The sequence below is a fragment of the Vanellus vanellus genome (assembly GCF_965231255.1).
Source record: "Vanellus vanellus genome assembly, chromosome: 19".
Lineage (NCBI taxonomy): Eukaryota > Metazoa > Chordata > Aves > Charadriiformes > Charadriidae > Vanellus > Vanellus vanellus.
In genome coordinates, this window is record NC_138924.1 from 9,746,192 (window position 1) to 9,772,182 (window position 25,991).

General features: G+C 40.7%; 2 protein-coding genes across 2 annotated transcripts in view; both read left to right on the forward strand.

The window, feature by feature from the left end:
• The first annotated feature begins 3,116 nt into the window (after window positions 1-3,116).
• Window positions 3,117-22,822, forward strand: INTS2 (integrator complex subunit 2). Its single transcript, XM_082493115.1, is given in 25 exon segments — window positions 3,117-3,422; window positions 3,829-3,967; window positions 4,679-4,781; window positions 5,021-5,134; window positions 5,830-5,960; window positions 6,047-6,220; window positions 6,765-6,991; window positions 7,785-7,910; window positions 8,480-8,551; window positions 8,646-8,703; window positions 8,705-8,759; window positions 9,421-9,491; window positions 10,118-10,252; window positions 10,736-10,912; window positions 11,610-11,718; window positions 12,730-12,834; window positions 13,306-13,470; window positions 13,653-13,854; window positions 14,405-14,530; window positions 16,002-16,191; window positions 17,131-17,376; window positions 18,368-18,475; window positions 19,803-19,908; window positions 20,088-20,264; window positions 21,128-22,822. Coding segments are annotated over 25 exon segments (3,579 nt in total). The 5' UTR covers window positions 3,117-3,129; the 3' UTR covers window positions 21,298-22,822.
• Window positions 22,823-24,686: 1,864 nt separating this feature from the next.
• BRIP1 (BRCA1 interacting DNA helicase 1) overlaps window positions 24,687-25,991 on the forward strand; it is a gene marked incomplete at its 5' end in the record, with an annotated part of 61,668 nt that continues 60,363 nt past the window's right edge. Inside the window, 2 exons of the mRNA XM_082493258.1 lie at window positions 24,687-24,779; window positions 25,552-25,663. Coding sequence (XP_082349384.1) covers window positions 24,687-24,779; window positions 25,552-25,663 — 205 coding nt within the window. The remainder of the gene's footprint in view (window positions 24,780-25,551; window positions 25,664-25,991) is intronic.

The following is a 25,991-nucleotide window of genomic DNA, read 5'->3' on the forward strand; positions in this document are numbered from 1 at the left end:
ATTGTGCATTGTTGTTACCTAGATATTCTTGGCACTGTGGTGACTGCGTTATTTTCTTCAACATTTGCGATAAAACATGAATCTGAGACCTAACACAAAAATCTCTGATCTCATCCAAAGTCTTCTGTAAGGCTGAAATTTAGCCCAGCTCTAGCCATTTTACAAATGCAAAAATAGTCAATCTTGACTTTAAGATTGGTGTGTGTTTAACTAAAATGTGGTGTATATAGATTCTCAGTGAATTCTGGTATTCAGATTTTATTCCACTAGTGAAAAAAAAAAAAAAAAAAAAGACAACCCCGCACGAAACCCTGAACACTTTCCTTTTTAATGTATTTTTGGCACTGTGGTGAAGGTCCCAAGTATCAGTGAGTGGCCTTCCCCATAGCCCCTTTTCAGGCTCTGGCTGGGGCATGTGCCAAGGAGGCTGAGCCCTCCCTAAGGAAGGGACTGACAAATCACAAGGCTTTTGTAATCGTCTCCCTCTATCTACAGTCACCATTTTTTCTCGGTAGTTTCCTTCCTTTCTCCTAGCACATGCCAAATGTCTGATGCTGCTCTAAAATAGCCCCTACGGGTGCTGGAGAGCAACTGCATATGCTTTTTCTGGGTTCCTCATCTGACTGCCAGATTAAAAACTTAACTCCTGCAGCGCTCGCGTGAGCCTGTTGCGATAACCCACGCCCTGGGTCTTAATGCTGTCCATCTCGCTGGTTTAAACCTTTAAAGGAGCAAGTTTTAAGATCCATTTGTGCACCCGCTGTGAATCCTCTGCAAGGAAGACTTCACTTGCATTTACAAAATCTACGTTGTTAATGAGAATCATGTTTCGTAAATGCAAAATACCTGCCTGAGATCATTTTTCACATAAACAGTCTCCTTGAATCATGTATATACAATATTAGCAACTTTTTTGGTTTTGTATAAACAAGTTGTACAATTGGTGATGAAAATTTTTAGTCATTTCTTCAAAATAACATGAATGCAATCAGAAGTCAGCATATTTTGATAAATAGAGTTAAAAACTGGGTCTGTCCATTACTTTCTCTTGATAACGGCAATGCACTGCAGATTAAACAGCACGTTACTGTCTTACAGAAGGCTTTTTCTCATTTGGCTGAGATGTTGGAAGTGGAAAAGTGCTCCTAAAACTGGAATTTTCAAAGCATATGTCCTATATATATATATATATATTTTTTTTTTTTTTTTTAAGCTTTGTTGCTAAGTGGTGATTTTTAACCCTGGCTCAGTTATCCAGGTTCCCCGGGCTGGGTTTTGGTGTGGCTTCCTTTGTGTTAAATCTGCCTTGTATTCATAAAGGTAAGTGAATCGGCTGCCTGAACATGGGCGTAACTGTGCTCTGTTACCTGGACCTCAGCCTTCTCTGTGAGACTCCCAACTGTGAAAGCTGCCAGTTTCCCACTTCCCCCCCAAACACAGTTTGTGTAAACGATAATTTCGTAACCACTAGAAAAGATTAGGAGGGGCCGTTTCTGGAGTGATAGTCACAGCCGGCAACGTACATATCAAACCTGCCAGCACCATGGAGCCAGCTACTACATTGGGTGTAGGTTTTCGTTTAGCTACTTTCATTTAACTATTCCAAGTGCACATAATAGCTGGTTTATAAATAAAATTGTCACAGTCCAATTACTTGGGTTCTTTAGCAAGTACAAGCTTAAATATTTGAAAATTTCAGCTATAGCTTTTCAAAATGGTCTTGCAAGAAAATACTGTTCCTGGCAGTGCTCTGTTAAGTAGCTGTGGAGGTTTACCTCCTCTTAGGTGGCCAATGAAAGAAGAATCTGAGATCCTTCCATTCCGATTAAAAAAAAGGAAAAAAAAAAAGTATTTTAACCTAGCCATTACTGCATTTAAGCCAGTTTGTCACCTTTGACTCACTACTATTTGAATTAGATTTCTGAAACTCCCGTTGCTAGACCAGCGGCCACCAATTGTACTTGCAAACAACCCTTATGTTTTAAAGTAGCTGTAACATTTAGATCTCTCTAGCATTTCCTGAAATAATTAAACATAAATGAATTTATATTTAAATCCTCAGCTATGTTCTTACTGAGCTGTCAGTTACGGCGCAGATTATTGTATTTCTATATTTACCTCTGATGGTAATTTTAACTTCATGTGTTGCTATGAAGACTTGCAGATGTCTTTAATCAAGCACTATTTGTTAATACTGTAATATCAAAATATGTTACATTATTTTAAAGCTTTCAAAAATAAGAGTAAAGAGTTTTAAAAAAATAATAATGCTATTGCACCATATACTTTGCTGCACGACAGTATGGCACAGCATATCAGTCTGGTTTGGTAGCAATGCTGCAGAAACCATGTTTGGATCTGGGTTTCTTTTGGGGAGTCGTTACTGCGGTGACAACTGTGCGCCATCGTCACTGGCTCCGCACCCTCCACCTGCGGGGGCTGCTCTGGGGGTTGGTTTTTGAGTAAAGGACCCAGGACTATGCTTCATACTTAAAGGGGTTTTGTTTGTTGGTGGTTTTTTTTTTTTTTTTCTTTTTAATTATTATTGTTTGTGGGTGTACTTTTTATTTTCAGTGGAGTAAAGCTTAATTTACAGTAAAACTGGATTTGGGACCTACCACAATCCTCAGGGTCGCTTTGTGGGGACGTTACTGGCCTCGCTGGAGGTGGGTTTGCCCCGTGAACTGGAGGCCGGGCCCGGGCCGAGCGCTGGGGCCGGGGCCAGGCCGGGACCCCTCGCCGGGGTCCCTGGAGGGCAGCGCGCCGCCCTGGCGCGCAGCCGCCACCGGCCCTCGGCCCCCTATTTATCGTGACACAAAAATAAATAATAATAATAATAATAATAAAAGCGATTTAAGGAACAAACACTATTGCTGCCGAATGCCATAAACACTGAGTTGTACAAATTGTGATTGAGGAAATGAAAAAGGTTTATACTTTTTAAAAAAATTTCAAAAGGAATAAATTATTCATGAAGCCTTGATTGTGCTGTCGCCTTATTTCTAGCTGGGCGGGGGGGGGGGAGAAAGGGCGGGGCCGCGGCGCGCCGGGATGACCTCACTTCCTGCGCCCCGCCCGCCGTGACGCGCTCGGCGTGCGCCGGAAGGCGGGGCGAGGCGGGCGGCCGCCATGGCGGAGTGCTCGGGCCTGCAGTTCGTCAGCCCCTACGCCTTCGAGGCGATGCAGAAGGTGGACGTGGTGCGGCTGGCGGCGCTGAGCGACCCCGAGCTGCGGCTACTGCTGCCCTGCCTGGTGCGCATGGCCCTCTGCGCCCCCGCCGACCAGAGCCAGAGCTGGGCGCAGGACAAGAAGCTCATCCTGCGGCTCCTCTCGGGCGTGGAGGCCGTCAACTCCATCGTGGCCTTGCTCTCCGTGGACTTCCACGCCCTGGAGCAGGACGCCAGCAAGGAGCAGCAGCTCCGGTAACGCAGAGCAAACGCGCCAAAGCCGCCGTGGTTTGTTTTTCGGAGGTGCCGCGCTCGCCTGGTCCCTCAGGGTCCCGTAGGGAAAACCCCCGTTGGTGACAGTGTTTGTGTCCGTCCCGGGGACGTTGTCCTGTCCGGGAGGGGCGCGGGGAGGGCGAGAGGCGGCCGGCGCTCCTCCGTGCTGGCTGTGCTGCTGGGGAATAGGCACCCTTGGAGTTTTGATAGCATTTTCGTATTCAGTAATCCGCTGGAGGAGATTCATAACATCCGACAGCTGCAGCGGTCTTTTCTGATCATTAACATGGTAGAAGACATCCCTACAGGATTACTGGCTTCTCTTAACAGGGAAAACTTCTGTGTTTGCAGAAGCGTTTAATAGCCGTTGTTTTTAATTGTTTATTAGGCATAAGCTAGGAGGAGGCAGTGGAGAAAGCATCCTGGTGTCGCAGCTTCAGCATGGGCTGACATTGGAATTTGAACACAGCGATTCACCTCGTCGGCTTCGTCTCGTGCTTAGTGAACTATTAGCAATTATGAATAAGGTAAATTTCTCCATATCTGGCTACTTGTGAATTTGATGTCAGTGAAAATGCACCCGTGATAGGTTGAGGTGCTGCCTGGTTCCGTTCCTGGTGTTGCTGCTGTGTGTCACTGATCATCTCCGGTTCTTACCTGCCTCACCGAGACGTAAAGTCTCGGTCAGATCAAACAGAGGCTTGTGATTAAACTCCTTATGAACCCGGCTTCCTCGGGGAAGGCTTTCGGCCTCAGAACAAACGAGGGTAATCTTTTCTAATGTGGTATAGGCTCTGTATATTCTGTAATACACTTTACTCAAATATAATGTGATTTTGTGACGCATCAGGGCAGAAATTGTATTTGAAAATGAAATTATGACTTTTCTCCATCCAGTTCTTTACTGCTATGGCAGTATGATATTAGCCACCATATCTCTCTTCCCCCCTCCCCCCCCAGCATTTTATTTTCCTTCTGTAAATTTACCATATTTTTAGCATTGTCAGTGAGCTAGTGCTCTTTCTTCTGGAAAGAAATGATGATACGAGCAGGATTTAGATATTTCCACTAGTAAATATTTCTTATTCTAAATGCTTTTATTGCCTGATCTGTGTTTATAGCTGTACATTTTTGACAGTTTTTAGTGTACTCAATCTGCTGAATTTAAAGCCATAAAAGACCGATCAGACAAATTGCTTTGTAAAACCTGGTCAGTGATGGTGAATAATGTCTTGTAGGTGTCAGAATCAAATGGTGAGTTTTTCCTCAAATCTTCTGAGCTCTTCGAGAGTCCTGTTTATCTGGAGGAGGCAGCAGATGTTCTCTGCATTTTGCAAGCAGGTGTAGTATTCTGTATTTATAGTGTTTCCTAACCTCTTACAAATTTAACAAAATAACCTTTGGAGCCATTGTGACCGACTTAAGGTTAATCTAGGCTGTCTAGCTCTTTGAAAGAGGGATAGATCATAGGCTGATTTTCCATTTATTGATTTGAGCATCTTATTTTAATGCATATTAAAAGCCAGGTTTTACTTGTTTCGCAGTGAAACACTGTGACTTTTAAAACTCTTTTTATCCAGAGCTGCCGTCGCTGTTGCCGATAGTTGATGTGGCCGAAGCTCTGTTGCACGTTAAAAATGGAGCCTGGTTCCTCTGCCTTCTGGTGGCCAACGTTCCTGATAGCTTTAATGAGGGTGAGTTACAGTTTCTTCTTGCCCAGCTTGCTTCTTCTGAAGGTGTCAAATGATTTCGAGGTATGTAGTTAATTCTGGGCTAAACCACGTGTCATAAATATTTGAACGGGAGAGCATTCAGCTTATGAGAGCTAATTTGAATGCATTTATACCTAGAGACACTGCTGGGCTCCCCGTCTCATCATGTTGATCCCTCCTTTTTGCAACCTACTTGTTGACTCCCTGTGTGCCTGTGGCAGCTTTTCATCTGTGGGTCACCGTGGTGAAGGCTGACTCGGGCAGTGAAGGACTGGGGCTACGGACCCGGTCTAGCCTTGCGGCTCCTTCTTGTCCTTTACCCTGAGCCACATTCCAAGGTGAAAAATTTGTATTGACGGTGCCTGTTTAACATCCCTTACCTCGCAATAAAGATTTCAGTCTCCAGGGCTGCCAGATGCACAGGTTGCATTAGATAGAGTATTGGATACTAATTGGATGATGCATAAATCTGTAATAAGCCTGTAATTTCTCTGAGGAGAAGGACCATTTCCTTGTTCTGCTTATACAGTGTAGATCGTGAGTTCTCGCCCAGACAAGGTTTGTGTGGCCCAGCTAATAAGTCACAGTGAGCTGAAGGGAATGCCTGGGCCTTGTGTGCTTATGTGGCTTTCTGTTGGAAAGGGCAGATTTACTTGCACCTCCTGGTGGATATTTAGTTTGCAGAGGTTTGATTAAGAACGGTGAACGGCAGGATGAGGAAAGTGTTGGAGGCCGTCGGAGAACAGAGGCGCTTCGCCACCTGTGTAAAATGAACCCTTCCCAAGCTCTGAGGGTCCGAGGCATGGTGGTAAGTCTGCCGTGAAAATCATCATTACGATCCTTACTGGAGCTTTGAAAACAAAAAAGATGATTGAGCCTGGGCGTTTTATCTAGGTGGAAGAGTGTCATCTGCCAGGTCTTGGTGTGGCTTTGACCTTGGATCACACCAAAAATGAATCTTCAGATGATGGAGTGAGTGACCTGGTGTGTTTTGTGAGTGGTTTGCTACTTGGAACAAATGCAAAGGTTCGAACTTGGTTTGGAACTTTTATCCGAAACGGCCAACAGGTATGAAAATCTTTGAATATTGTGCTTTTAAAAAAATATTCCTGTAGTTAGCTGTAACTCTGCTGGATGTGGCACCTATATTTGTCTGAATGCATCTAGGTCCTGTTGCGTGTCTTGCAGCAACCTTTGCAAGGCAGCCTCTTCTTATGAAACCAGCAGGTCTATAAATTGTGTCCCTGAAGGCAGCTATTTGGTGGTTCTTCTGAGAGATTTTTAGGTGGGTCATTCAGTGCGCTTGGAAACCAGGGAGTTGTACATTTGTAATGTTTACCTGATAAATACGTTCGTCCTCAGTGTTCGCAATAGGAAGTTGTCTTGACTTGCTTAGTTGGGTTAGTTAAAGCTTGTGCTTTGATGTGTAATATGATCACGTGTTGCCGGTTGCCCTGATACTGAAAATTGTATTTAAAAAAAATTCCTCTTCCCCCCCACCTCCACCTTCTTTTTTTCCTTGACTTCATCATTAAGGAAGCACTTAACGTAATACGTTGTTTGATGGGACGAGTTTTACACTGCTGTTCTCATCTTTTAACCTCTTACGCAGAGAAAAAGAGATAATATCAGTTCAGTGCTTTGGCAGATGAGGAGACAGCTGCTCCTGGAGCTCATGGGAATCCTTCCCACGGTTCGCAGCACGCACATTGTCGAAGAAGCAGATGTTGATATGGAGCCAAACGTGTCTGTGTATTCAGGACTGAAGGAAGAGCACGTCGTGAAAGCCAGCGCGTTGCTACGCCTCTACTGCGCTTTGATGGGAATTGCTGGGCTGAAGTAATGAATGTTTTAATGCTCTTGTGTTTTTTATTCGCTGTCTGTCCATTTAGAGGTTGAGAGCTTTGGGCTTGGAACAGCCTTGGCAGGACTCACCGATTTTAGTACTAGGGGAGGCCCTTCTCACGTACTGAGGGCTGGAGTTGCCAGTTGATGGAAGTTTCTTTAATTTTATAGTGTAGAGAGCAAACATGATGTGGTGCTAAGGTCCGTGGAGATAGGTATGGGCTTCACTTTCTGGTACTGTTCTCGGCAGAAAGGTTTTTTTCATTCTAATGGTAAAGATCCATTTATCAACTTTGCTGATTTTTTTTAAATCTGAAATAATGCAAGAAATGTGGTGCTCTCTTTAATGCTGCAAGATCAGTTCTACCGACTTGTGAAAAGAAGTCTAGGCCGAAGTGCTTGGAGCAGTGCATAGAAGAGAGCAGCTGAAAACTCTTAGCGACATACGCTACTGGAATTTAGAATTTCTGTTCCTCTGCTTTTACTTTTTTAGAGAGTGCAAACATAGCATCTTCATGTGTTGTTAGTTTTAATTTAAGTATTTTATACTAACAGGCAAGATTATATCCTGGGGAAATTTTCTCACTGTTATCTCTTAACAGAGATTTTTATGTCTTTAAGTTCAAAGAGAATTGCAGTTAATCTTGATACTCATTTATTGATGGCAACTTGATAAACAGATTAAGAAACAGAGGAAAATTTAACCTTTAACTGTTGTGATGAGATTGGAAATCTCTTCACTTTTAGATTAGCAGCGTGAGTTTTGTTCTTTTCCCGTCCTGTTCAGGCCAACTGATGAAGAAGCTGAGCAGCTGCTGCAGCTGATGACCAGCCGGCCTCCCGCAACTCCAGCTGGTGTGCGCTTTGTGTCTCTTTCCTTCTGCATGCTCCTGGCCTTCTCCACTCTTGTCAGGTACCTCTCAGTAAAGGAGGAGCTTTGTAAAGATGTTACTGTTTTAGCACCGTTAAGGCAACGGCCGCCCCAGAGCTGCACAGTTTTTCTCTCCTAAGTCTTTATACAAATCTCCCTGTGCCGATTGAAGGGGTTTGTCTCACACTATGGTGAGTAAATTGATATTCCTCTCCGCTCTCCCTCCTGTTTATAGAAAATATTTTGAGAGGGGAGCATCGCCATTAGCTTAGTTTGGAGTGGTTTTTGAAGGCTAAAGGTGGCCTTACTAGCTCACTTCTCTGTTGAACGAGTTTATGGCTAAATTGTGTAGAGACCCCGTTCAAAAGAGCAGCCATATAGATATTTAATGGATGCAGCTTTCTGTGCTTTCAAGACGGGAAATTGCCTGACAATTGGACTGAAATTTGTGCTAAATATCAATGCTTATCAGCTGTTTGACGCTGAAGTGAAAGTGACAAAAAGTCTCCCGGCTTAAGATTCCTCAAATACTGGCTTTTCTGCTAGTAATTGTTAGGAAGACTAGCAGTAGTTCCTGGGAAAAGGATCTCTTATGCATTTTCTTTGTGCAGCACCCCGGAACAGGAGCAACTCATGGTAATGTGGCTTAGTTGGATGATAAAGGAAGAAGCTTACTTTGAAAGGTGAGAGCAGGTTTCTCTTGTTTTAATGATTCCAGGAATCTCACGTTTACTTAAATCCGATTGGAAATTAACTCTTCTTCTTTGTTATCATTAGCATTTCTGGTGTGTCTGCTTCTTTTGGAGAGATGCTTCTCTTGGTAGCCATGTATTTCCCACAGCAATCAGCTCAGTGCAATCATTGATTTGGTCTGCTCCACCTTGGGAATGAAAGGTAAATCCTAAACTGTTTCTAGCGCGTACATTCCTCTGTTAAAAGTAACGTTTTATTGTGTATTTATACTCTTGTATTTAGTTTTTAATATAAAAAAACTTTGGTTTCGCTAATATACATAGCGCAAATGTAAAGTGAAAAATGAGTAACTAACTAAATTAGTCCTCTAGAAAAGCATCCACTCTGCGTACCTCCAGATACAGGGGAACGTTAGGATGAAGGTGTCTTCAAAAAGCGCTGACTTGTTGAAATCATTATTTGCAAGAAATGAACTCTTTGAGAAGCCTAATTCAAGTAGTCTCAAAACTGAGCTGCAAACTTTTTAAGTAGTTTAAAGGAATATCTGTATACGTAATAATTAATTTCTGAAAATTACCGAGGGGGACTTGCCTTAGGTGTACTATGGTGAAACAGTGTCTCATCAAATGTAAAAGCTCAGTAAGTGGTTTTTAGGATAAGGAAGACATGGGGTGATGAACTTGTGACCTTTGAAAATATTTTTGTTTTACATTTGAAGTATAGATGTGAATGTTTTCCAGGTATCCCAGTGAAGACAAGTTTAAAACCATTAAAAGTTAGCAGTTTATAAAATAAATTTGCAGTACTTATTCATAAGAAAGCTAGAACTTAAAGTTGCCAGTACTTCATTCTTTGTTTCAGATTGTTATTAAGCCCAGCTCACTCAGCAGAATGAAGACAATCTTCACACAGGAGATTTTCACTGAACAGGTATTTAAGCTTAGGTCTTTCTCTTTTCTCTCCCCTCTCTTTTCTCTCCCTCTCTTTTCTCTCCCTCTCTTTTCTCTCCCTCTCTTTTCTCTCCCTCTCTTTTCTCTCCCTCTCTTTTCTCTCCCTCTCTTTTCTCTCCCTCTCTTTTCTCTCCCTCTCTTTTCTCTCCCTCTCTTTTCTCTCCCTCTCTTTTCTCTCCCTCTCTTTTCTCTCCCTCTCTTTTCTCTCCTCTCTTTTTCTTCTTTAATTGCTTCAGTTTGACCTACAAGAAGAATCCAGGCCCTGCTGGTACTGAAGAGCCTTGGCTCTTTGTTGTTGTGCTCTGGTCTGATGATGCTTTTTGGACACTTGGCTTTTTAAAATAATGGGCAAGCAAAGGAGAACAATAATCTACTATGACATCATTTTTTTGCAGTGGCAGGAAATGGTTCACAAATGTAGTACGTGCGCTACAGTTTTACACATACTGAATTAAACTGCATAAAAATGTTCTTCAGCTTCCAAACAACCAAAAAATAAGTAAATGCCAGAAAGAATGTAGCTGTGCAACTTTGTCACCTTGTGCTTATGTATTGTGATAAGGTGAATATTTGGTATTTTTCTTGTTAATTCTAACTTTCCTTTAGGTTGTTACGGCCCACGCAGTTCGTGTGCCTGTTACAGGCAATCTCAGTGCCAACATTACTGGGTTTTTACCTATTCACTGCATTTACCAGCTTTTAAAAAGTCGATCATTCACCAAGCACAAAGTATCTATTAAGGTATGACCTTCATTTTATTTCTGTTCATAATTTTGAATGTTGATCAGAGTTTGCAGGCTGGCTTTTTTTGGGTGAATTGTAGGAACGGAATTCTTGATGAATCTTAGAGCCTATTACTGTGTCATTTAAGGAGCTGTGTGTTCAGTTGGGGCACCCAGTTTTAGCTCTGTAATCCAGAGACCACAACTTAGTGAAGTTAAAAATAATAAGTTACCTCTCTCCCCCTGTCTGCACTTAATAAAATCATAGTCACGATGATATTTCCAGCCAGGACAGGTTTCATTGGTGGGTCTGTACAGAGCAGGGTCCAGGGTACACAGTTTACGACCCGGCCCGACTCAGAAGTGGTATTACACTTTCCAAAGTTGCAGCCTCATTCACTTACGTTTTTTATAGCCAGTTAAGAGGAGATGTACTTGCAGACAAAAAAGATTTGTCCTCCAGCTCTGAAACGCAACGTATAACCGCATGGTTGTTTCCTAGGACTGGATCTATCGGCAGCTCTGTGAAACCACCACTCCGCTCCACCCTCAGCTGCTTCCTCTTATTGATGTCTACATTAACTCCATACTTACTCCGGCATCTAAATCCAACCCAGAGGCCACAAATCAGCCTGTCACGGAACAGGAGATACTGAATGTTTTTCAAGGACTCTCTGGGGTAAACGATTTGTTTGCTTCTTTCATGTACGTCAGTGTGAACGTGTGGTTCGGTATTTTGTCTATATGCGTGATGTAGATTCCATAAGTTGCCTCACTTTTTGTCTTTAATGCCTGTAGAGTAAACTGCCTCCTACTGCAGTGGTGGACGGGTGTTTTGAAGTGAATCTTAGTGCTACTAAGGTTTTTTTGGAGGATTGCTATTTGTCCCTGTTTTGCCCTTTTCCTTGAGACCTCGCCAACTCATGCAAGGAAAAGCACTTCATGGATTGAAAAGCGGAGGTGTTTATGTAGGATTTGTATAATTTTTGTACCAACTTGATCTTGTTAGATAAAAATACTATTTAAGTGAGGTGCTCTAGCTGGTTTTGAATGAAGCATTTTCATTGTAATAGAAATACGGGAGTGGTCACTTGGACACATGTAGAATGAGTGGCAAGTGCTGACTTGTGTTGGAAAACTGGGATTACTCCTTATTAGTGTCCTAAGATATCAGAAGTACATTTTATGTTCAAAGCTCATTTAAAAAAAAAAAAAAATAGAAGTTCCCTGCAACTTTGAACTTGGACCTCATATAGCTCGATATTTTTATACAAGGCTTACTGCCTTATCTTTCTTCATATTTGCAGGTAAGTACAAATTTTTGTTCTCAAGAATCAGGAATGCAACATGACCTTTGTATGTGGTTTTATGTACAGGGAGAAAATACTCGCCCTACTCAACGATACAGCATCACAACACAGTTACTCGTCCTCTATTACGTCCTGTCGTACGAAGAAGCACTTCTGGCAAGCACAAAGATACTAGGTATACCTGAATGCACCAGTGGAAAACAGCTTGACTGACAGTTAGATACAAAGAGAGACATTCTTACAATAAGCAAAATCCATGTTGCTGTCGGATTCAAGCACAGCAGAAAAAGTTTAGATTCTTGTAATATAGTATTGCTGTAGAAATTAAGGAGATAAAGCTTCTGTGAAAACTCTGCAGTTGAGTAATTTGTTTTCCAGATTGAAAAAGGTCCAAGCTGGCCAAAAAGTTACCAGAAACATTTATGACCATTTAATAAGTACAGCAACAATTAACAAAGACTTCTTAATTACTTCAGATCTTCATATATTCATGTGTCATCAAACTTGCACACACATTTCTTCGGGTTGGCAATTTTGTAGCTGATAATTCTGAATGATCCCTTTTCACCTTTGAAATTGAAACTTTAAATCAATTCTGAAAGAATGTGGAGTTTAGTGATGGAGTTTAATTTCAGTGAAAACATAGTATTTATATCTGGTTGGTGTTTTTTACCTGCCCTTTTTAGGGTGCGAAACTTCCAGCATTCATCACTGCTGTTTTCTTCATGCTATTCAAGAAAGACTGAAATACTATAAAACCAGTTACAGTTCTTCCTGCATTTATAACTTCCACCTCACTGCAGCATTGAGTGTGCCAACAGTTTGAATTCCGTGTAACAACTGATAACTGGTTTTTTAAAGAATAAAAAGCCTTGAATAAAGAAAGTGCAGATTTGAGCTATGACCTCAAAATTGATTGGAATTGGCCAAAGATAGTATGTAAATCTTGCCAACAAGTCTGTATGCCAGGAAGATCTTTAAATTGAAGCGTTCACAGAAATGGTTTCCTGGAGAGCTTAATTTCATACTTTAACAGGAATGAGGTGTGTTATTTGGGATTTTCTCTGTTTTACCTGGATAATATAGAGACAGGTGCTTTACATTTTCTGTATTTGTTCAGTTGGGGAATTTTTTTTTTTTCCGTCTGTGACTGTTCTGTGTGGTTTCTTGTCCTGTTCCCTTACAGCTGCCATGCAGAAAAAACCCAAGTCTTACTCTTCAGCGTTAATGGATCAGATTCCAATCAAGTACCTCATCCGGCAGGCCCAAGGACTGCAGCAGGAGCTGGGAGGTATATCTGTGTGTGAGTCCAGTGTGCATGGAGAAGGAAGGCTAAGCGTGTTTACAGCTCTGTGGCTATTGTCTGTTTCGTAGCGTGCCTTCCTTTCGCTTAAAACGTCGGTAGTAATGAGTGAGATTACAGACATGTTTGAAGAGTAATAGTGAAAGTTTGAGGAAGGCAGTTCTTTTTACAGTAGGTCTTACCTACCTAGAGTAGGTTTTAGAGTAGGAATTGCCTCAGAACTTGTAGTTATTCCAGGCTGAATTTAAGAGTTGCTATAGGGTCCTCCCACCTTTCCAAAAGGTCGCTTTTCCTTTCTGTTGGTGTTAGAATATCAGGCTATAAACGTGCAAACTCATTGAACTTCTCAGTAGGGGGATTCAGTTAAGGCCTGTCGTTGAAACGATAAGCACGAATATGTTTAGGTGAAAGATGTAGCTACTCAAATCTGAGATGTATACTTCCTTAACATCCTCCAAGGGTTGCATTCTGCGCTGTTACGCCTTCTGGCAACTAACTATCCGCACCTCTGCATTGTGGAAGACTGGATCTGCGAGGAGCAGATCACGGGCACTGATGCCTTACTGAGGAGGATGCTTCTTACAAACATTGCGAAGAATCACTCTCCCAAACAGCTCCAAGAAGGTAAATAACTTCATGTGAAGTAAGTGGTGTTCTTTCCACATTGGTTGGAATATAATCGGTTTGGAAGTGTGTAGGCATTTAATTCATTCGATCATACTGCATTTGTTTAATGAAAATGTTCTGCTGCCAAGTCAGGAAAAAATGTCCAGATTCACCAAGATCCCATTGTCTTTATTTTATAGCATTTTCCATGCTGCCTGGAAATCACACCCAGCTGATGCAGATCTTAGAACATTTAACACTTCTCTCAGCTGGCGAATTGATCCCGTATGCGGAAGTGTTGACATCAAATATGAACCGCTTGCTGAACGCTGGAGTCCCTCGGCGGATTCTTCAGACTGTCAATAAACTTTGGATGGTTCTTAACACTGTGATGCCAAGAAGGTAGGCTCAAAATACTGTTTAGTTGGTTGTCGCAGGTAGGTGGAATGCCACTTTCTGTTTCAAAAATAATGACACGATGCCTTTGTCTGGGAAATTGGAGGTTGCGACTGAATAGCATGTGTTGGAGTTGCGTTCCTTTTTGCTTTCTTGAGATTTTTAATCTTTCCATTTAAAAGGATGGTACTTCTTGTTCTCAAGGAAAAAGAAGTCACCAGTTTGCTTAAAATATAGGAGTATGGTTTTATTGTGTACATTGTTTGTGACAAATTGCTGCTGAAACATGAACTCGCTTTAGTAAGAACGTGCCTTTTCTGAGAAACTGGATGCTCTGTTCCAGTGAAAACAGTTTGTTTGCTGCAATTCCAGTGTCTGTAAGTTAACTATATCTTGGTTAACTTCAAGGGCCGCAAATGAAGCGTGGGGTTTTTGCTGCTTGATAGGCCTAGAAAAATACAGCAAATGGAGATAAGTGAGTGTCCAGGTGTTTATGTGATCCTTATTCTCTTACAGATTATCTAATAAAAAAATTGTAAAAATAATCTCATTTTAGGTTGTGGGTGATGACTGTTAATGCTCTGCAGCCTTCAGTAAAAATAGTCCGACAGCAGAAGTACACTCAGAATGATCTGATGATTGATCCTTTGATTGTACTGAGATGCGATCAGAGAGTTCACAGGTGAGCGTCTCCCTCCTTTAGCTTTTTATGTTCTGTGGTACTTACATGGATATGCAGTGAATGCTAAACATAAAGGTGTCTCGCAGAAAACTTCTAAAAGCTTTCAGTACTTCAAAACAGACTTTCAAGTGTTAAGCTTGTTGGTCAGAGGACTGTGCGAGCTGTGCTGCCATTTCAACGTGTTGTGCTGTCCTGTCGGACCACCTTACACGCAGTTCTGTTTTGGAAACTCTGGGATTTGTGCATAGGTCATCCATTTTAGAGTTGCGTGAGTGAATTTGTTCTAAGTAGACATTGCAGCATGCTTAAAATGGCTGCTGCCACGCGGTGGTGGTGGTTGAGGTTGTAGCTGTGACATCCTTGCACAGCACACTGTCTTTTGCCATCCCTCATGGGCCGGTAGGTGTTCCATCCTTTTGGGTAACAGTTTCTGCCAGCGGGTGCTTGATGAATATTACAAAGGTAGATTTGCTTAATTTCCCAAGAAAGTCTTGTAATAGTACTTAGAAATTAGTTCCTCTAGATGTCAGCGGTGACAGAGGAGGATGTGTAATGCTGCTTTATGGCTCTGATGCAGAAGAATAAGCTGAGAATTTTAGTAGTGAAAATGATCATGACTGATAGCAGTGGACCAGCTTTTAAGAAAAGTGTGAAATAATGCGAACAATAAGTCAGAATTTGTAAATTATAACTTTGCTTTGTCATAGTAATGAAGAAAATTGCATCTGTTACTCTAAAAAAGATATGGTTAATATTTTCAAATGTACTTCAGCCCCTGGGTTTATTCCTCGTGTATTCTTTTTCATGTTTTCTGTCAGTTGTGCTTTATTTTTCCCCTTTTGTATTATCCTTTTGTTCATAAGAAATGGCTAATAGTCAACTTGATTTGTTCTTCACGTTCTTGTTTGTATGAATCCGTCGTTCCTTGCCTTTTAGCAACTGAGTTGTGAATCCAATTTTCATTTGAGTTGCTACAACTCTGCTAGACTTCAGGTTTCTGTTGATGACATCTTTAATCCCCATAGGTGAAATTTTTAAATGTATGTCCCTTCAGCCCTGGATGCAAATTGAAGATCCTACGTTTCTAAAACTGATAGGGAGATTTATAATGCAATGTGATTTGAAAACTACCGTCTTAGTGTTGTGGAAGTAGTTCGCGGCTTGTCTGCCTTATTTTTTCACACAATTCAGATCATTATTTTTCCTTACTTCACATACAGCCAAGACTTTTTGGGTTTCCTTTGTTCATCAGAGATTAATCTTTTCAGCAGTTCCTTGGTTTTGTAGCATGTACGCATACATGTGTGTGCATTAGAGAAGTATTTTGCTGTGTTAGGGAAAACAGCTTGAGTATGAACCCAACTACAGCCAAATGAGCCTTTGAGGAGCGCTTTTAGTTTCTTCACATTACTACTGTCTTATTGTTCTGCCTACTGAAATGCCTTTATTTTGTCATGTGTTCCCCTATCAGGAGTCCTCCTCTGATGGATATAACTTTGCACATGTTGAATGGTTATCTTCTTGCTTCAAAAGCTTACCTCAATTCTCACCTAAAAGAAACAGCGGAGCAGGACATTAGGCCATCCCAAAACAATGCAATGGGTCCGGAAGCCCCAGAAGTTACAAGGGAAGAATTAAAAAATGCATTGCTTGCTGCTCAGGTAAGGGGGGAAGAAATGGATATTAAATGATGTGAAGAAAGACAAAGATAGAACAAAAATAGGAAACAGGAAATTAAAAAAGGAGGCCTTTTTACTTCTTTTTTTACTGACTTCTGTTACGATGAAGAAGAAAACTGCCTCTCTAGTCAGAATGTTAAATATTTTTGGTCTTCTGTTTCCTAGTCCGAAGCATTGTGTTGGTTAACTGCTTTGATAGTGTTCTTCTCTGTTAGTTAGAACAGAAGAGTTTTGCTTACTAGTCCTTTTGCCTTGTTGCTTGCATTATCCAGAGGCTTAACTTTGCAGCAGTAAAACGTGAATAAGTGTGACAGACATGCGCATGATCATTTGACCTGTGTTATTGAAGAGAAGCAGCCAGCATTGTAAAGTGTGAGGCTGGAGAACGGTTAACTTACTTAGCTTGACATTATGGGAATTCTTGAGTAATCCTGTTTCACAGTCTCTTCTTACCTCTGTCTGGAAGAACGTCACACATACAGTCCCTGTTAGAAGATAATTTTTGAGTTAATGGGAAGTTTTGTATTTAAATGGGTAGTTTAGTCTCCTCTGAACACTGTGAGTTACATGGTCATGTGCAAATTTTTTTTTGATCTGGATGCTTTAAGGGACCGTTGGATATTTATGTTGAAACAATATGAGGTTCCTTTGAATTTACTCTTTTGATCTGTGGTTATGATGGTCCATGGGATTAAGCTTTTGTTCTTCTTTGAGTCTTGATACAGATAAAGTGTTGGGTTTTTTTAATGTACTTCAAGGGGTTGTGATTCTTGAACTGAGTTGTACAGAAGAAAAATCCATAGCTAGAAATTGTATCCACCTGACATTCTTCCTTTTCTTGAATTCTTATTACTTTGTATTTGATTTCTTTGATTTCCTTGGGGGTTTTAATGCATGTTCTATTGCTTATTTTCTTCACAGGACAGTGCTGCTGTGCAGATTCTCCTAGAGATCTGCTTACCTACCGAAGAAGAGAAAGCCCAGAGCAGTAATGGCCACAGTTTGCTAAAGAGTGTTCATAGTACCACAGGCCCAAAGAGTCCAGAACTAGAAGAAGAAGAAGATAGCTTGCTGTGTAATCTTCGAGAGGTCCAGTGCCTGATCTGCTGTCTGCTGCATCAGATGTATATAGCGGATCCCAACATAGTCAAACTAGTTCATTTCCAGGTGTGCTTCGCACTATTTTAGTTCTTCCATGGTTTCGCTGGTTAAGAAAAAACCAAATGAAGTGATCAAATGATGTTGAATGCTGTTGTTGTGTCCCTCAGAAATTATAATGGCCCACTTCGCTCCTTCCCGTCTCACCAGATTTGCAGTACCTACGGTTCCTCCGTATTTCAGTGCTTGGACTCTGTGTTGTAGCCAAGAAGGCAGCAGCTAAACTATGCCTGTTCCTCATCATTAAACACATGCTTTGTATGTGCCTCTGCCCTTTTTTATGCAAAAATAGTTTGTCCATTCTAGGCCAAGGAAAACTGGCCTAATCATCTTGTGATTACTTGTTCCACATCTTTTGTAGGTTACTTTTTTCTAGCCATGTTTTTAAATTAGTATACCCATTATTCAAAACTGTAATTTGGCTTCAAATGTAAACATTTTCTTATCTTTCCTTTTGGTTAGGGCACAGTTTATCTCTTTAGAGTGGAAGGAGAAAGGTTACCCCTGCTAAAGCAGCTCTACACCTTCAAAAGAAGAAGAGGGGAAAGATTAGCGAATTTTTTAATATAAATGTGTTTTTAATGTGTGCTAAATTGCTCATTGCCAGGTGGCAGGCTCTTTAAAAGGAGTTAATTTGCCTTGACCTGGAACTGATTAAGTGATTAAAAAAAGTCATAGTGGTGCAGTCGTGAAATAAGCAAGTTGGGGCCTATGGTGAAGTTCGGAACACAAGGGAAAGACACAGAAGGAAAGGGTCACTGCAGCCTGGTCTGTAATACGTTGAGTGTTGAGGCTAAAGAACTGATTCAGCCCCTGGGATTGTCACCCAGCCTGCCTCATGTTGCCTCAGGATACAGGCCTGGTGCTTATAATTCTGAACAAAAGAGATTTACAAGTACATTAGTTCTGAAAAAAGCATTAACACAGATGTAATTTAAAATCTTAATTGCAACAGAATTTTTAAAACACCTTTGACATATCTGTTTTCTTAATCACGCAGGGTTATCCATGTGAACTTCTGGCACTGACAGTGGCGGGGATTCCATCGATGCACATCTGTCTGGATTTCATACCCGAGCTCATTGCTCAGCCTGAACTTGAAAAACAGGTACTGTACACTCATCTAGTTTGAGAATCACTGTAGGTAGTTAACCTTGATGAAGTATCGGTTAAGGGGTGAAAATAAAAGGAACAACTTAAAAAAAAAAATCCTGTTCTAACTTGCCTAGGCTATTAAGGTAATTCTGTAGCACTTTTACCTTAAATTAAAGGCCTGGCCTTTAAATCCTCTCAAACGGGGATTGTGACAACTCCTCTAACATATCTCTGTACACTTGTTCAAGAAATACTCATGAATTTCAATATTACCTTCAAAAACATGAGTAAAAGCACTTTTCAATGACTTTCAGTCATTCTTTATATTGAGTATAAATCAGTTGGCAAAAGTTTTGCCTACTTATTTTTTATCTGATACTTTATAGCTACAGGGACTTTTGTGAAGATTTACACTATGAAAACTTTCTGCAAAGATACTCTGTAGAACAGATGAAGTGGCCTTAAGATCAAAATTCTATTCATTCTCATGTAAAGTTTGACTTTTTCCGTGGAATATTACTCCTGTTTCTTGAAGCAAGCTTGATAAGGTGTAAATTTCTTAATCACTTCAAATTTCTCCTTTGCCGCTTGTCTTACTGGTTCTTTCCCTGGTCTAACTGCAAGAACAAAGCCTGCTAGAATGACATGTACAGTCAAAGTTAGGCTGTTTGAATCTGGAGAGCAGTAGTTTCTTCTACTACAGGCTTAGCAAAAGGGGGAGTTGAGAGTTTGAGATATTTCACCATTATTTTTGAAAGTCTTCTCATGATGATTATGAAAAACAATGGCAAATAATCATTTATTATTACTTTCTAAAACAGTTTGTAGACCCTGATTTACTATGCTGTGACACATTTGGCTAGTTGTAGGTAACTGGTATTTGTTGGGCTAAAGATTTCTCTGTTTTCGGTATCAAGCCAACTTTGCAGTTGGTCTTTTTTAATCCCTTCTCAAATCTTAAGTTAATGCTGATGAGAGGACACTCAACTAAACTTAAAACTAGAACACATCAGACCTTAAACAACTTTAACAAGGGTTGTATTGTAAATTGTGTGTTGCTTTCTTGCTCATGATTAATATCGGAACAAATTCTGTCTGTGAGGGAGATTCTGAAACACTAACTGGTACTTTAATCAAAGTGTGGGGTTTTTTTCTTAATGTCAGAAGAAAAAAAAAAACAGAATAACTATTTTTAAGGCTTGTCTGTCTTTCATTTCCTCATTGGTAAAACAGGGAATATTTACTAAGTCATGAGTTACGTGAAGAGCTTTGGATAGCAAGTGCGAAGCAATCAGTAACTTTATTGCTTATCTCTCTTTTGCCTTTCACCTACTTAACAGATATTTGCCATCCAGTTACTTTCATTTTTATGTATCCAGTATGCCCTACCTAAATCTCTCAGCGTGGCTCGTTTAGCTATCAATGTGATGGGAACGCTGCTCACAGGTAAGCACTCCAGCAACCCCTAAATACATTGTTGTGTAAATTAGAATTATTTGTCTAGGTTGAATGTAGTTTTGGCTAAATGCCACTGTGTTCTTTACAATTGTAAAAGTAACAACAATCCTTGACTGGATATTTTATAATAATTCCTTTTTACTTAACCATTTCCTTTTCCTTGATAGTTTTAACCCAGTCGAAGCGCTATGCTTTTTTTATGCCGACCCTGCCTTGTTTGGTGTCATTCTGTCAAGCCTTTCCTCCTTTGTATGAGGATATTATGTCTCTGCTGATACAAATAGGACAAGTTTGTGCCTCTGATGTTGCTACCCAGACAAGAGACTTTGACCCAATTATTACCCGTAAGTAAAGCACCTTATATTTCAAAAGTAATGTTGTGGTCCCAGGGAGAAAATTATGTTAAAGTTGCAGAAGTTTGAGTGGAGTTGGAACGCAGTATAAAATTTACTGCTGTTGTCTTGTGAGTATAGAAGGAGTAGGGATAGGTGGATTTACTGGGTTGGAGGAGAGAGTTCAGCGGCTAAAAGGGCTGAAAGTACTCCTTTTATTAAGCTTCATACTGCCTTCTTGTGTTATTTCACTGCTTGTATCATTTCAAGATGTATCCCTGCATGCAAGTGTTGCGCATAGAGTTTGCCATTGTAGTCTAAGGATGAAAGACACGAGCAAAGGCTTTTGAGAACACAAGGACGCTTCAACCTCTCAGCTGAGGCATAATGGCCATATAAATCTTCCTAATCTGTTGGAAATGCAAAGTTAAATGAGCTACTTGAAGTCTTACATATGACATAGCATGGTTGGATAAATACATAATGATTGTTTGAACGTGGATTAGCTATTTAAGTGTATCAGTTGATCTTGAGCCTGTTTTTGTCTAAAGACAAATGTGCTGTTCATGTGATACAAGGTTCCCTGATGCTATCTATGCTAGGACATTTATGATAAAAGAAGTAAGAGGGAATATAAAAAAAAACCAAAAAAAAAAACCAAAAAAAACCCAAGGGAGTCAGTCATAGGTAAATCAAAAAGAAATACTGTGGTGTCTCTAGAAATAATCCGTGGAGTTAAACCTGGTGCATGAAATAGCGATGCTCAAATTTGCAATTTCGTAGCATACATGTTTGTGTTATGGGTGTAATACAACAATTTTTTAGAATTATTCATTTATTTGGATGTACTTTGCTGCTTCTACTTAATTTTCTAGGTCTCCAGCAACTAAAGGAGAAACCACATGAAGTGTCAGGACTTTGTAAAGATTCATCTAACAAAAGCTGTTCAAGGGACATTGCAAGCATGGACCCTGATGTTCGGTTATGCCAGTGTGTTGAAAATACTATCATTGAAATAATTAACATGAGCGTAAGTGGAGTTTAGGAAGAATGCAAATGAAATTGTACTGTAGCTAGTCTCACGGTCTATGGTGCCTAAATTTGGAGAAAGCTGCAGAAGTGGACTGAGGAACTGGAGCACAAGAAGTCAGTGTTTTTCATTCATTCGATTGAGTTATGGCTGAAAAGAAAAGAATTCTTTGAAGAGGCTTATATTGGTTCCAGTGAAAACTTTTGAGGCTGATGGGGTCGGTAAATAATTTGTAGTGAAACCGAGTGTGATTTTCAGGCTTGCTTGTTTTCTGAAGTGATACAGCAACACACCTGAAAGAGGTTTATAACACTCTGAAAAGTGAATACTTAGTTTGTTGAACAAACAGCAAAATGATGGGTGAGGAAAATTAGATTGAAGCGCCTTTGCTTAAGTTAAATGAACTACAGTTCCAGAGCCTTGTGGAGCAAGAGGGAATAAAATACTCCAAGGAAGATTTGAAAAAGTGGTGTAAGCAACTTGCACCATCACATTGAGTACTGAGAAAATGCTTTAACTTTTTTTTATTTGTGTTTCAAACCATCGGTCAAAGTTTCAGTTCATGAGATCAGTAACTTCATTTAAAGATCGGCCAGCCTTCATTAAAAGTTTGAAACTGGTCTAAAAGTTTCTTTGAAAGAAGTACTAGTACTACAAAATGAGCTGTTTAAATGTGATTTTAAAAGAATACGTATTTTTAATGCAGCTCGGATGGTTTAGTTTGAGAGATGAGAAAGACTTCAAGAAATAAGTCCAAAGGTATCTTAAGTTGTCATCAGGACAAGATTAATAAAACAAATGAGTGTTGAGGCTGACTTGGACAGAAGCTAAATTTCTCAATGAAAGGAAGGACAGATTTCAGCAGTGCCAAAGGGGTTCCGTGCAGCTCAGCAGGTAGAAAGGCAGAATCCTTTATGCTTCATGCATGAGATTTGGTTGTTCTTTCCAGTACAAAAGCTGCATGGTTTAGCCTCGACAGATGCGTTTTGTGGCATCGCAGAAGGGCGCGTATGATGCAATATTTGGGAATTTCCTTGAAGGTTGCATGAGCTCTTATGTGAGGCAGCACATGCTTTTGTGGCAGAGAAAGAAAATCAGGGTTTGGCGGTTGTGCCTGAATTGAGTGTAGTACTTCAACACACAGGAATCGCTAAACTTGTTAGTCCAGCACTTGCTCTTTTCTCAGCATTCAGGCTCCTTAAATAAGTAAAATATTTTTCAATTAAAACCAGTTTACATTCCAGAAATGGTGGTCTCATGCTTTAGTGTGGCCTTGAGAAGGTCGTGCGTTGCTCGTCTGCTGCCGTCTTGGTCGGTGGCTGAGGAAGGCCGATACCGAACTGCCAAATGCGCCTGGGTCTGTGTGCGGGCTTTCGGCATGCTGTAACCGGCCCCTAACACCGTCTGGCTGCCGGGTGTATTTTTGTCATCTTGATGTAAAATATGTAAATAACTTAAATGTATGTATTTTTTTCTCCTCTCTTCTAAGTGTAATTTTATATACTCGAGTGGTATTTAAATAAATAAATAAATAAATAAATTGTATGATTTGCATCAAGTCGTAGATATTCATATTTTTAATTTCAAAGGGAGTTGCCTGGATGGAATTTAAGTTTTGTACCCGTTTTAACCTGAGAGAGGTACCTCCAGGGCACGAACCCCCCCACTGACCAGCAGGACGCGGGGCCGAGGCCTGCTTAAAACGGTAAATAAAAAAAAGTATTAAGCTGTGTTGCAATAGAATTCCCCCATGGTACACGCGTGGTTGCCCAGCAACGAGTACAACCCGGAAGGCAGCAAGGCCCTCCCTGATTGGATCTAGTAGCCCAGAAGTGGAAGGCGGGAGCGGCTCAATATGCGATTTGCTGATTGGCGGTTCGGGGCCCTTTCCTGTCAGCTGATTGGCGCCGGGGCGGAGGCGGGAAGGACGGACGCTGAAGAGGGCCGCCACCGCTGTCGCCTGAGGTAAGCGGCCGCGCGGCGCCGCTCGTCGCCTCCCGCGAGGCCGAGCGCGGCTGTGAGGGGACCGGGCTGGCGCGGGGTGGAAGGGAAGGGCGAAAAGTGGCGTTCTGGGGTTCCTCCTCTCAAAGGAACCTCTGTGTGGGCTGAGGCGCGCGGGAGAATGATAGCAGCTTTCCCAGGGCTCACTGCCTGCGGCCGCAGAGATGCCGAAACGTTCTTCCCGGGGCTGCAGTTAGTACTCACCGGGAGCTCCCGGTGACCCTCATCGCGGCCGCCTTCTGCCCCCTTTGGTGTTGAATCCTTCCCACGGCTGCGGCGGGGGCTTACTTTTTTCTTGGGCAAAGCTCAATTCGAAGTAGCGCTTGTTCGAGCGACGCCCGAAGTCCCATACGCCCCCCCGCGCCCCCCGGAACGTGTTAGGGAAAAGCCTTTTAATGGAGTACAGTTACATTTTTGGACGGGGGGCGGGCACGATGTAAACTGGTGTCGGCAATCTCTTCTTGCTAGGATTTCGTTTTCCTGTTGAAAATCCTGATGATGAAGCTGAATCATGCCATGTTTTTTTGATGTATATGTTTACTCATTAAAAGTCAGATAAGGACACAGGTTAGTGAGTTAATTTATCACAGGGAATCTGCTAATTTAAAATCGCTTTTATTTTATAGATACTGAAAACCTGTAAGAAAAAAAAAATGTGTCGTTTAAAAAATGTCCTTTTTTTAAATCCATCTATGCCTCTTCAATATTTTTTATTCAATAACTTTAGCATTTTAGTGGGAAACTGACTTTCTTTTATTATCCAGAGTGAGAGAAATGTAAGATTATACTCAGAGGGTAGTAAAGTGAATGACACCTCATCTTCCCCTGAATAATTACTGTAATACTAGTGGAAGAAAAATGCTGGTGTAAAACATCTTATTTCTAAAGTCAGTGTCCATTTTTTTTTCCTCATCATTATGAAACGAACAGTACAAACTCCTGTTGTCAGCTGGATCTCTGTAGTTTGAGTTTGCTAATGGGCCAGAAGTTAAAGACTGGCTGTTTATTTATTAAATATCCTAAAATACTTCCCCCCCAAGGATTTGGGTTCTTATCTCAACAATATTCAGTCTGAGAAATAGAATCTGAAATTATACGTGTAGTTCGTTCATACTTTTATTTAAATTGCTTAAATTGCTAATGTTACTCATCAGATGGTGGTAATTTGCGCTCATTTGTAACAAGGACTGAGTCTGAACTGACAGTGTGTAGTGTAAATTCCTATATGCCAATTCTGGTAATATCCTGAGCCTCATAGCCCCCTCATCAGGTTGGCAGTTTCTGCTTGATTTTGTTTGGTGCCATATGTTGTTTCAGACTTTGCCTGGTTGATAGTGTTGACTTGTTAATGCTGGTTTTTATTGCAGTTATAAACCTGAAGTAAACAAGAGGAAAAAGTGACAATGTCTTCTGATGTGTCAGAATATACTATTGGGGGAGTGAAGATTATATTCCCTTGCAAGGCTTACCCTTCACAACTTGCTATGATGAATGCTGTAAGTAGAATTTGTATTAACATTCACTAAACTAATAGCTTATGTTTTCCAAGCCTCCAATATCTTGAGAATTTCAGTTGTAATATAACTTGCTGTTCTCTGTACAATGATATCTGGCCCATAACTAGGGAATGCTGAAGTACGTTTTGGATTTGTGAACATTTATGCTAAGAAACAAGTTATGTGCTACGTAATATATATGATTATTTAACTAGATATACTGTAATAGAAATCTTATATAGTTTTGTAGGTATATGAGGAGGGAATGATTTAGTAAAACATCTGTCTCTTAAATGGAATGTAATATTTCAGTAAGTTTTCACTTTTCGGAGAGTTTTTAAAAATTAATTATTACACTTTACATTTAAACAGTTTTAACATTTTTGAACTTTTTTTTTCTTTGTGGGAGAAATGGTTTGGCTGTCTAAATGATGTTTTCAGTGTTTTGGTTCTGTAAGACTAAAGGAAGCAAGCTAGCCCCCTCAGGTATTGCTGTTAACAGGTAAGTATTACACAGCCCCCGTAAGTGACCCTCTGAGTGTTGCTAATGAGACGTGTTCCTCTTGAGAGAAATACAGCTAAGGCTTGTTGACCTGTTGTTGTTATTAAAGGTGATTGGGGGGTGTTTTGGTTTTCTTGTCTTTTTTTTTTTTTTTACAAGACAGCAGGTGTCCTGCTCTATTTTTAGAAGTTATTTCTAGCTTAGCTAAAGACATCCCCTCTGTTTTTTTTTTCTATTAATCTGGTTTTATTCTTATTATTCCCCTTGAAGATTGTTAAGGGCTTAAACAACAGGCAACACTGTTTGTTGGAGAGCCCCACAGGAAGTGGCAAAAGCTTGGCATTACTTTGTTCTGCATTATCATGGCAGCAGTCTCTGTATGGTAAGTTGTCTTAGTGTCTGTTTGCCCAGTTTTTGTTACCAAAATATGTTATAATGAATTGTTGTTGTTGTTTATCAACCTTTAAACATTTGGTTTCAGGAATCTAACCAGGTCTTTTTTTGACCATTATACGTATTGGTGACATAAACCAGTCATGGCCAGTAATGCTAAGCTCGATTTAGCTGTCTGTTATCATAAGGAAATTATATGGCTGTTGGAACTTTGAAAGAAAATACTTGTGGATTGTAGTTATGTGGCTTGAGTTGACAAAGAGGGGTATTTGTCATTTCTGCAAATTGTTACAGTTCTTTGCACTGCGGTTCTTCAA